General features: G+C 38.3%; 1 protein-coding gene across 2 annotated transcripts in view; it reads left to right on the top strand.

Annotated features, from left to right (window-relative positions):
• FREM2 (FRAS1 related extracellular matrix 2) overlaps positions 1-12,634 on the top strand; it is a 107,927-nt gene that overhangs the window by 83,045 nt on the left and 12,248 nt on the right. The window contains exons 15-18 of one of the 2 annotated variants that reach the window (XR_014948724.1): positions 531-621; positions 1,508-1,639; positions 2,230-2,561; positions 11,589-11,781. Coding sequence is in view for 1 of the 2 variants with exons in the window: in XM_015851908.2 (XP_015707394.2) it covers positions 1,508-1,639; positions 2,230-2,561; positions 11,589-11,781 (657 nt within the window). In the remaining variant the exon portion in view is untranslated. The remainder of the gene's footprint in view (positions 1-530; positions 622-1,507; positions 1,640-2,229; positions 2,562-11,588; positions 11,782-12,634) is intronic. The other variant, XM_015851908.2, reaches the window with a different exon arrangement.

Below are 12,634 nucleotides of genomic sequence, written 5' to 3'. Positions count from 1 at the left end.
CATTGTGACTGCAGGCTAAAGTAACTTCTGATTGCACTGTCAGGAATCTTAAAAAGGACTAAAAAGGACTTTGTCTGAGGGTATTGTCTACAAGATGCAGTGTAGTACTTTTTAAAGACAGACAACCTTCTGTTGGATGAGCTAGTTTGGTTATATAAAACAGTCTGATTATGTTAGACTTATATTGAATTACTTGAATTACACTTGACAAATTAGCAGGGCTAATTAGCCCAGGACCAGCACTGAATTGGCACGAATATATTATTTCCAGTACCTTAACTGTCTTGAGATGTGGAAGTCATCAGTTATGATAATCATATACAACACAGATAGTGGATAGCTGTTATATGCTATCTAAGCAACCTGCAAAAATCCTATTTGCAGCTTCAGAAGCGTTTGACCTCCAGTGAATAGACCAAATTCTCAAAGGTCAGTCAGATTGTGGAGTTAATAAATAAATAAATAAATAGATCTAGCCTCTTTAGCACATCTTACTTGCATTGGAGAAAGAATAAATTATTGTTTTGCAGAAGAGAAATCTTGTGTCCTCAAGCCTGCTGTTTCCAGCTTAGAGCTATTGAGCAAAATGAAGTCCACAAGAACCAATAAATGATCCAGGAGGTGAGCCCTGCCTCCTTTTTTTTGTTGTTGTTTTTGGGTGTTTTTTTTTGTAACCCCTCATAAATGGGCAAATAACAAAATGTGCTAAAGGGAATGTTCAGATTATCCACTTCTGATGGTTTCTTTCTCAGTGGACCCACTCTGTGACTAGGATGCAAGCATTTCTGTGCTGAACAATGTTACTGGAGGTTGCACTTATCTCAGACCATACAAATGAAAACCTAACCTGCTAATTCTAGAACAGGCTGAAATAAGCCTGGAATGGGCTGACAAAGTAACTTACAGATTCTTCAGCCTTGGAAAAACATAGAATCAACAGAAAAAGGCCCTGATCTGATTATAAAACTGGCTCCATTTTGAGCATGGTGTTCCTGAAGAACATTTCCAACTAAAATTAGTTATGACACTATTCTCTAATGGGACAAGTGGCTTATAGAGTCCTATTAAGTCATATATAGGTCCACACCCCAATCCAGTGCCGAAAGCAGCTGAATACTGATAAGTATCCTCCATAAAACTCTGTATGTGTTTAAGGGGAAGGGAATTAAGGCATCTGAGGTCATCTGTAAGGAAGTAGGGTACCTGACGCTTATTTTGCAAGTTGGAATATTCAACTGAAAATGTATAGGCGCAGTCATCACCAGGTTCTGGAAATGTGATTCAATTGATAAAGTTATGATTTCTACGTGACTGTTCTTTTGCATAGATCCCCATTCAAACCTCTGATAAATGTTCTCTATAGCATTTACTTGGCATTTCAAAAAATCCTCCTTGTTTTGGCAGCATATCCAATGGGAAAAGAAGCGTGTCTAAAATTAATGCAAAGAAAAGCGTAGATTATTTCTTCTGGACATAGAGTAAAGTTACTTTGTCTTTTTTCCATTAGGTCTTTGTCAGCCTCGTGTGTCAGGAGTAGTTGGAGCAGAACCATTCTCTGCCAAGCTGCGCTATACAGGACCAGAAGATCCAGCTTATGCCAATCTCATTAAACTGACAGTCACGATGCCACATATCGATGGTATGACAAAAGCAGCTGTGGAGTCTAGAAAAGTTGTACAACTTGCTGTTGTATGAGCTATTTTATCAGTCATGTTATTTAAAACAGTCAAAATGATAGTGTCTTTTAACACGTGGAACCAGAGAAGAATGCCATGAATGTACAAATGCGCTTTGCAGTAAGATGCATAAGATACTGTACAGCTTCACAGTCTTTGATGTGAAGACTGTTCTCTGGTTAATTGCACAGTTGACATAAATTGGGTTAGACCTACACTTAATAAAATTCCTCTGAGTGAATAGTTACAACAAGGAATAATTAATATTTATTTAAAAACATGTGAAGCAATTTAATTGCTACATGCTTCTGAAGACTTAACAAAAATTCCAATTGAAAAATATGTTGCAGATTTAGAAATAGCTAGCATTTCATAGTAAAAAGACATGCACAATGTATCATCATTCTCTGAACTCTAAAGTATGTTCATTACTGTAAGTTCCAAGTACAGAAGCACATCACAATATACTTGGTGTTTGAAAATTTTTTGCTAAGTTAAGCAACTCAGAGCACTGAAATTTAGTGACAGAGATATAATTATTTTAATTTTTTAGGCATGCTGCCTGTTATTTCTACAAGGGAGCTCTCCAATTTTGAGCTGACACTTAGCCCCGATGGAACCAGAGTTGGAAACCATAAATGCTCCAACCTGCTGGATTACACAGAAGTGAAGACCCACCATGGTTTCTTGACTGATGCTACCAAAAATTCAGATGTGATTGGAGAGACCATTCCCTACCAATACAGCCCAGCAATCAGAGGTCTCAATACCTTACGATTCTACCGAAATCTGAATCTGGAAGCCTGTTTATGGGAGTTTGTTAGCTACTATGACATGTCCGAGCTCCTCACAGATTGTGGAGGCACCATTGGGACAGATGGGCAGGTACCAAACTACAACTTGATTTTTTTGCTTTATTCTTTAATTGAAAACTTCCTGTGAAATGTATATCTAAGGACAATAGCATATCTATCTACCCATTACCAGTTTAAAATGTATTCTTTTATTATTATTATTTAACAGAAGACAGACTTCCACTAAGGACAGTATATTTATTAAAGCTATCCCTGTGTCGGTTAAACACTAACAGGCTATACATGAAATCCCTGTCCAACTGAAATTGAGTGGCTTAATTTGTATTAAATTTGCTGTAACTTTAGCTCATTGAAATACTTGAGGACCAACATATCCAGTTTTTAGTAAGCCACTTTAGTCTTTTCTTAGAATGAGATCCTTCTAGAGGATTACTGTTAGCACATGGGTAGTGCTGGACTGTTAGTCATTGTGTATCTTAAAATAAACTTAAAAAGAGCTATGAAGTCTTTCTGCACAGTGGACTGCACTCTATTACCAGCTGCTTGGCACTGCTGATCCTTTGCTCTCAGTATAACAAGACCCAGCAGTGCAGACAGTATAGTGTTCTCACATTACCCAGCAGAAAATGCCGTGGTGGTGAAGCAAAGGGAAGCTGTTAGTGTGGCTGAAGAACAGAGATATGAAAGTGGTTTGGAGATTATAAACAAGGAAACTGGAGAGATCTCCAAATGTCCTTTGGAAAGTGGTTTCTAGAAATCCAGAATAGAACCCTAGAATCACAAGGTTGGAAAGGACCTACAAGATCATCTAGTTTAAACGTCCTCCCATTACCGTAGCTACAGCAAACCACTAAACCATATCTCGTAGCTCTTCATCCATATGCCTCTTCAACACTGCCAGGGACGGCAACTCTACCACCTCCCTGGGCAGCCATTCCAGTGCCTGATCACTCTCTGAGAGAAAAAGTTCCTTCTTATGTCTAGTCTAAACCTCTTCTAGTACAACTCGAGGCCATTACCCATAGTGTGGGAGCAAAAAGAATGCAGCATTTCTTCTGGTGCAATGACAGCAAAGTTAATCCTTAGGTCTTCCTTGTGCAATTACTACACAAGCCTGTCTGATATCACTCAGGATCTGGAAAACAAAAGCTGTAACCAAGAAGATCAATATTTATGACACAGACTTGTCCCTTTAGGGATAATCCAGAAGGGCTGGAAATGCAGTACCTTGTTTTAGAGAAGTCCATGCTCAGCGCACAGCTGTGTGGTAAGCCAGCTTGCTTTCCTGGCTCACTAGCATTACCTTTGAGCCACTGAGAAAAGGATGAGGTTTCTGTGTGAAATGGCCAGAGCTGTTCTGCTTTTTAACAGGTGTTCATCTTACCTAGGAACCATCTGCTTATCCACCCTCTGAATACCTATATGCACAAATTTTTCATCATCTGAGTGCTCTGTTGTTTCTCCTGGTTCCTTGTCTGTTGCAGAGACCAGTTCAAGGTATTTGCCTTGATGCTGGAAGCTCACTGTTGGTGCATCTGCTTGGAGTTGCCCCTCCACAAAGAGCAGATCCTCCTACAGGTACATTCCACTGTAGCCATGAACCTGTCAGAGGGAAGGGGAAGGCATGATAGTGTGGGATGTAAGCCTTTCACATTCTCATGAGATAAAAATGACAGCCATCTTCTCTGTTCCTAGAATAATATCACTGCTTCACCTCATCATTCCTTTTACTATCTCTTTATGCCCTAGAACACATACAACATGCAAGCATATATTCTTATTTCCCAAACTGCACTGTCATAAGTACAAAAAGCTGCCAAGCAGATGTCAGACGATCCTGTCATCTGTTTCTCCCATAGTGAAAAGGAAGATCTGATTTGAATCCTCTTTCTATTTAATACTCCAGTATCCTATAGAGAAAAGGCTGAGCAGTTGGTTTAGACAAATGTCTAAGTAAGTCCTATATGCACATATGGGTGTAAACAGAGCAAAAAATAACAGTCCTTCCTGCATTTTAAAGAACTTGTGTATTTCTTTGTGGAGGACATGCATAAATGATAATTGGGCTTAGGAAGAGAGCCACACTTTAAGCTTCAGAGGTGTTATGTATTTCACATAAGATCTCCCATTTAAAAATAGAGAGGGATGAACATGAACTTCAGAGCCATGAAACTGCAGCTGAAGTCAGCCCTTAGCGTTCTGTAGGGTGTGGCTAAAAGGCTACAGTGGTGAGTGAAATATCAAGCTGAATTACTTCTAGCGGGAAAGCATTTCCCCGCAGCCGGTACGCGCTTCACTGCCCTCCCTGTTCCCCCCCACCTCCATTTAATTCTTCTCCAAGTTCAGTCTTTATCTTCACATGACCCCCCCCAGCTGAGAGGGGAGGCAGTCAGTGCCCTATCTCTGTGGTTGTCACCATTGTTATCTTTTTCTCCTTCGGTGAGCAATTAATAATCCTTCTCTGTGAGAAGGAAGCTGGCAGCTATGGTTTTCACCATGTGTTTTTTTAGCACACAAAGGAAGCTTAATTTCCATTCTATATACTTAACTGATAAAGAAATATTAAATTCTCTTACCATATCCTGCTACCACTATAAGTTTGCTAGCTTGAATTTCCCATCTGGTAGATCTTTAAACTCAAAATTCTGCCTCTCAGTTCTAGTTCTCCAACACTACTATACGATCAAAGGTAGCACTTGTGATTCAGACAGAGATATTCCATAAAAGCAGCTGACAATATCTTGTGCAATGTGGAACCTTGTTTATGTGAGCTCCTCTAATGGGAGGGGAAGAAGATGAACTTCAGGAAGCAAAGTGTGAGGTAGGAGACCTGCAGCTGGTGTCGTTCTTCTGGCAGCACTCCTGGTGTTTGCCACAGGCTGCAGCTGTCTTTGCCAGTTCCCATGAACTCATGAACTGTCATAATACATACAGGGAAGGTTTTAGTTTTCTTTCTTTTCTTTTTCTTTTTTGTCCTTGAGGCCTTCTCCTTGTGACCCATTCTCTTTTGCAATTACTCTGTGCATGAGCAAACCCTGTGTGAGGTAGATGCAGCCCTTCTTTCAGAATATAGCTTGACGCTTTGTTCCTGGGGTCTGCCCATATTCACCATATCTGAAAAATCAAGCATCTGGGTATCTATTATGGATTTAAATTTGCAGCTTAAGGAATGCATATTTATAAATAAAGTCCTGTATCCTGTAAATTGAACTTATTCGTTCAAATTATAGCTGTGTGCTGGTCGAAGTAAAGGTCATTCATCTTTTGAACGCCTTGCCTTCATAGTCTGAAATTCAAGGTCTGTGTCTGGATATATTGAGGATGTAAAAACATGGAGCTCTACTATGTAAGTTGTTTTTATGTATCTTCAGGTAATTATTAGAGATTAGACCTTACTTCATGAGGGTGCTGTGAGAGTAAAGCACTAAAGATTCTAGAGCAATGCCAGATTTCCTTGAAAGGAAATTAAAAAATGAAACAGTGAAAACCAAGCAACTATCCTGTAAGGAAGTATATGTTGAAGGACTGGCCTACTTTTATTTGATAGAGTGCAAACTATCATTTGATCTCATTTCCTGCCATTACAATTATTTGCTGTAAGCAGGCAGTTTGGCATCCAAAGGCTTCTGTGTGTTTCAGGCCAAGTACTTATGTGTGGATTTTGCTTTCACTTGTTCTCAACCACTGCCAGACTTGGCATAAGAACACAAGGAAATTACCATTCAGATTTTATTAGCAACTAGTTAAGCAAGTCTTTGACTGAAAGAAGGTGAAAAACATACACTAAAGTATTGGAACATGCAGATTAATGCCTTGAAGCTGCTGTAATTGAATACAGCTGAAGACTTTGTTTTGCTTTCTGACAAAAACCAGTTTGTTCTGACTTAAATTGAAAATGTTTCTCTTCCAATATGGTCATTTCACATTTATTCTGCATATGGCACTGAGATGCTTGGAAATCCCATATGAACATGAATGTTAAAATCACTAATATAATGCCTCAGTTTATATGAGGCAGCTTGCAGAGTATTACATGGAAACAGTGCAATAAAGGTTCCATCTTCAAAGATTTTAGCTTTACAGAAATCATTTGTAAGGCCAACTTTTCTGCAGTTCTCACTAGAAGCTGTAAAATGCAGATGGACAAAAGTACCTATATTCAGATTTTTATATTCATGTCAGCCACCACAATCAATTTAAGAAAACCTGCAGTTTGACACTTGACACAGAAGCCAACAAGCCATCAATTTTTTTGCTTGTTTTTTCCTCCAGCTGTAAAGCCTATCTATTGCAAAAAGAAATATATATATATATATTCCAAAGTTAATGCACCAGCTGTGTAACAAAGACAGAAGTTAATACATTTCAAGGAGCTGGCACTTCGATGCTGTATTGCATTCTCCTTTCCATTCAGGCTTTTTTACACAAAGCTGCTTTGCGTCTCACCTGTGACCTACCCGGCTGTTTGTCTTCTTGGGGCCAAATCTGAGCTTTGCCATATATTTATTGTGTAAACAGTGAGTTGACAACATTGTTAAGCTTGTGTGACTCAAATTTGCAGACATAGCAAATAAATGCAATAGTAAGTCAGGATTAGGATAAACAGTAGGATAAATATACAGTTCTCATGAAAAGTTTGGTTCATACAGACAACCAATATAAAATATGAAACTGTTATTTCTAATTTATAGTTTTGATCTTGCCAGTACTGGCAGCACATGCCCATGATCACAGATGCACACACACACACACTTACAGCTACTGATCATATCCCAAAGCTATAACATTGTTTTCCAGTGCAAAGTTCTGCTCTTTGGAATGAAAGCCAAATAAATAAAATCCAGTGTAATGCAGGACAGAGTCCCTGCCCCATAATCTTAACTGAAAATGTTTTTGTTGTGAATATTCTCACTTGCTACATGACAGATGCTCAAATTAATTGTGGTTTTTTTTTTACTTAATGAAGTTTGACAGTTTGCATCAGAAAGGGGAACAAAAGCAGAACACCTATAGAAATTCTTAAATGGGAATTGTCTTTGACAATTTATCTTGCAAAGAACATGTATGAATCTATACATCTTACATCAATATTCAGGATAAATTATGTTCTTCTCCCGCACTAAGACATTTTTAGATGAGCTGCTTGAATGATCTACGAGCTATCCGAATGACTTTTGTCAGACAGTGATCATAAGAGCCTGTTCCCTTCTTGGAACAATTTTTGTCCTCTGTCTTCTCAGACACTGTCACAAGATGAGAAACAGTTTTCCCAATTCAGCTGAGATGTAGCTGTAATTTGGATTTCTGTCCTAGTATCACAAGGCTGGCTGAAAGTCACATCCACTTATTATTGTATGAAACTGATGTTGGTGAATAAAAGTTTGCCAATACAACATCTACAATCTTCTGTTCACAAAATGTGTAGATACAGTGCACCTGTTCTGTCTCTCCACAGCAGTTAAGCTGATCCTGCACTTACACAGCTCTGAGTTACCATTTCGGTTTCATCAGTGTCACACTGAGATAAAATATGAACAGCTGGCTACTCTCAATGGGCTTTGCTGGAAAATAAAGACAACCCAATGGAAAGAATGTTTTCTCATATTAAGAGAGTTAGAGAAGTGGAGCTTCTCCATCTGCATGACACATTTCATCATTTCATTTGTTGGGGGGTTCCTCTTACTCTGACAATTTTCTTCTGCAGTTAATTTCCCCCTTTTTAATTTTATTTTTACCCAAAAGGTCCTCTGTATTTTAGATAGATGGGCTTGAGATTTGTCCATTCTGCCCACTGAAGAGTAATTTTCCCCTTCCAGCATTTTCCTTTTTAATAAGAACTGAGATGGCTTTGTAAGCTGTTCGCATAAAAAAAAAAGTATTTATTCAGTAGTTTTGGCTACCAGTATTAGAGGTTTTCTTCCACACCTACTATCCAGTGAGTGCCTCAGGAGGGATTTGAGTGCATAAAAACTAAATGAGCTTGTTTAGAAAAAAAACTTCGTCCTCTCCCTATTTGCAGCAAATCACATGTGAAGACAGTCATGCTGATGGAAGCACAGTTTCATAGGCAGGTGAATAAATTCCCAGATTGGAGCAAGCAACCCTACTGCCCAAACATATATAGGTTTTACTAGAAGAGAAGAGTCTGCTAACTTCTAGGGTGAATTCTTTGGTTTCAGGTTTTTCTGCAAAGCAGCAGCAAGATATGGCAAAGGAGCAGCATTTCAGGGTGACTTTCCCTACGGCTAGATTTCCCACCAGTACAAAAGAGAGCTGTGCTCACTAACGCCATGCTTACACTGAATGGAGGCAAGACAAGCCTAAAATGTGGCTTACAAACCCTATTAATGGATTTCTCTATGTACAATGTGCATGAACAGTGAACGGTACCTAACACTGGATAACCAAGAACAGCTTTGAAAGAAGCCTTTTTTCACTTGTGGCATAAGACTGAACTAGAAGAGCTTTGTGGATCACTGTCCAGGTCACTGCTGTCAGCAGCTTTAACTCAATATAATGTAGTTCCAACCTAGTAAACTTGATCTAAAAATTAATAGGATTTCATGGCCTCGCTATTCTTTCTTGTGAGGGTTAGAAATCCTTCTAATTTCTAGGCTGTATTTGTCATGGCCATCTTATACCCATTTGTTCTCATGTCAGCACCATCTTTCATCATCCTCAGTAGCCCTTCTCTGCTGTTCATCTCCTGATGTGTATAGGTGGAATTCTTATTTCCTCATAGTTTATGCTGAGCTAAGCTAAACAACCCAGCTGTTCTAGTTGCTTTTCATAAAATAGCTTTTCCATTCCTGTGATTATTTTGATTTCTTTTCTACAGTCTACAATGCAAATTAGGCTTTTTCAAGCATGGATGATCAAAGCTGTTCCAGATAAGCTCTCACTAGTGCTCTGAATAATGGCATGCATGCTTCTAATTTCCACTCCATTCCTCAGTTTATCTTAGGCACATATCACATGGAGAGGGTAGGAAGGTCATAGTTATGATGTGATCAACTCACATACCATTTTTTTTTCTCCTCTATTCTTTCTAACCAGTGTCTTTCATTTCAGCCAGAAATCCCTCTCACTAGTTTATATTACCTTATGCTTTATAGTATAAAATTTCAGCTCAGTTCTATTTAGTCCTCAAGGTCATTAAATACTCTGTGTGATAGTCCAGTCCTCCTCACTAAGCGTTATATATACATCTTTTCAAGAGGACAGCAATGCATTAACTCTTCTCGCTTCCCATAAGCAAACTGAATTTTAGATATTTTGCTTTGATGTCCAATTTTTATTGTACAACATGTAGATGTGGGGCAAAAACACAGAGTAAAGGTAACCTAGTTTTGCTGGAGGTCTTTTCAGTAGTGATGCATTTGCTATGTGAGTAAACGTATTTAGTTAGCTCTCTATACCATTCCAGGAAATGGCAAATATTCAGAGTTAGTCCTGAATTAAAGGCATACTAAGCTATGTTGTAGATTTGCATTATAGCTGTATCTTTCTTAATAAAAGTGAGCGTTCGGTGTTGTTATTTGGAATAATTTAACAAATCCATGCCTGAAATAGTTGCTTGAATGTCCATGACAGTATCCCAAAGGTAACATTGCTGCTGTTTGTATAAATTAAATAGGACTGAAGGGTAAAATTGCTGTCCAATTTCAATTTATCATACATACATATGCAGAATAAAACTATTTTTCTGTTTCAGGTAGAACATCTTGATTGCATTTATATCTAAGAAAGAATAATTAATATAAAATCATCTATATGTGTACTGGCTCATGTTATCTGCCAGGCTGCTTTACTGCATGGTACTGTGTGTGTTTCCAGACTCTCTAGTGCCTGCACACATCTTATGAAATGATGCTAACATTATAAGTGGAAGGTGTTTAAGTAACATAGTGTGTAGATCAAGGAGTGTCATGCATAAAATTAAGCTGTTGCAACTATGAATATTTGCCATAATGAACACTTTTACTATTTCAGAGTATTTAGTCAGTTGAAGCAGTAAATTTGGCCTTTTATGCCATTACTAAAAGCTTTGTCCAGCATTTGGAAAAGTAAAGCAGCTGTAAAGGTAGTGGATGTTCAGTCTCTTGACATGCCTCTGGGGAATCTCAGGAACATTCTGGTTTTTACACAGCTTATAAAGTTCTTTGAATGCTTTCTTTAATAGTGAAAAGCACTCTTCAAAGGCCTATAAAGTAACCACTCTGGGGAAACGTTCAGATGCACAAATGCCAGCTAGGCACACAGTATCTGCTGGAAATAAATTTCAACACCACTTATGCTATTGAAATTTTTCCCCTTGGGAGATGATCTCACTGTCTTTCCTTCTTTGCAAGACAATCTGTCATGATCTAAAAGGATCTGTATTGCAAAATTTTAATTAGAGAGATGTGAAGTAAGACACTGCAGAAATGTATTTGTAAATCACATAAGAGCTGTGTTAAGATGTAACAGTTTAATGACACTGTTTTTGCCTTTTTATCAAAATGTATTGAGAGAATTTATAATTCTCTGATAATAATGCTACTGTTTTGTACAATATGTACATAGAGAATCTACTTTTAAATCTGTGTCAAACTGCATATCCTTTTCAGTTCTTTGTGAGTGACAGTATGATTTGTGCAATTGCATGCAGTATACTAGCCAGTATCTGCACAAAGGAGGAAATAATTCCAGAGCTCAGTGAGTACAGCCTTAACAAGGCAGCCTTGCAGTGACCCTTGAGCAAGTTCGGGATCTGCCAGTAGATCTTAGCAGGATTCTAACGCAAGATTATAAGCAAAAGAGTTACTTTTGGGAAAGGACAGAGCAAATGCAGAAGGATACTTTAAAATGTGCTAAAGTCTTCATGTTATTCACATACTTAAAAAGCCCAAACAATACTGGTGAGTCCAAATTTAGAGGTTTGTGTATCAGAATTCATACTCAATTTGAAATGCAAATATAACTTGAGATGCACTGTAAAGTAATTCAGAGGCAATTTTTATTTCAAGTTCTGTTTTCTTTTTCTTGCATTAGAATTGCCTGTGCAGCGCCATCCTTCCTTACCTCTAACCTCAAGAAATCATTTTTCTTTTCACAGGTTCTCAACCTAGTGCAATCGTATGTCACACTGAGGGTCCCCTTGTATGTCTCCTATGTTTTCCACTCTCCGGTGGGTGTAGGAGGTTGGCAGCACTTTGACCTGCAGTCTGAGCTCCGGCTGACTTTTGTGTATGACACTGCCATCCTGTGGAAGGACGGCATCGGGAGCCCACCAGAAGCAGAGCTCCAAGGTGAGGCTCCGGTTTCTTTAAGTCAAAATCATCCTTTTACAGAGAGTGTAATTTGCACTTTAGTATTAGATGCAAGCTGTCTGTTTTTGCCCAGTGCTTGAAATTCCTTGCTGAGTTGCTTATGAAAACTATGTTAAGTTGATAACAATTATTTTCCTGCAAGGAAAGACAACTGCCTCTTCGTGTTTCAAGTACACAAAGTTAACACATAGACTTCTACTCAGAGGCTCAACATTTGCCATGTCTTTGTATTCAGCTATAACCTGTCCTGTACATTAGACTAGTAAATTGTAAAAGTTAAATGTTCTTTATATGTGATAGATACTGCTGATAGATATTTGTGACCGTGATTAGGCAGCAGGTCAAACTTTATCATTAAGATATTTTATCTCTGCAAAAAGTGAATTTATCTGAAAAAACATTCAAATATCTGCCAAAGATTAAAATGCATAGTTGCGCATATATACTGCTTTGTTCTTCATATGCAGATTTACTTAGCAGTGCCCAGAATTAAGCTTCAGATGTTCAGTGTCAACCTGGGGTGGGATACAGGCACCAGCTATAATTACATATGTATACTCACACAATTTCAGCAATCCAGTGTGAAGCTGAAACCTTTCTTTTTTCTTTTTTTTTTTTTCTTTTTTTTCCAAACTGTGTCTAAACTGCAGATGTAATCACTATGCAATTTCTGTCCTCATAGTAAGAGCAGGCAGTGAGGAATGGCAGGGGCAATCTGCAGTTCATGAAGAATGAAGCACATGCCAGGCCCTGTCTAAAGAACAAACCACATGCCACAAATCATATGATGTATTTGTCACCACTTAAAAGCCAGATCTAATCCTTGGTTTCA

Source organism: Coturnix japonica, chromosome 1 (assembly GCF_054131305.1).
Source record: "Coturnix japonica strain WE chromosome 1, WE-NBRP24, whole genome shotgun sequence".
Lineage (NCBI taxonomy): Eukaryota > Metazoa > Chordata > Aves > Galliformes > Phasianidae > Coturnix > Coturnix japonica.
Note: the sequence above shows the minus strand (reverse complement) of the source record. Positions and strands in the feature narration are given on the sequence as shown.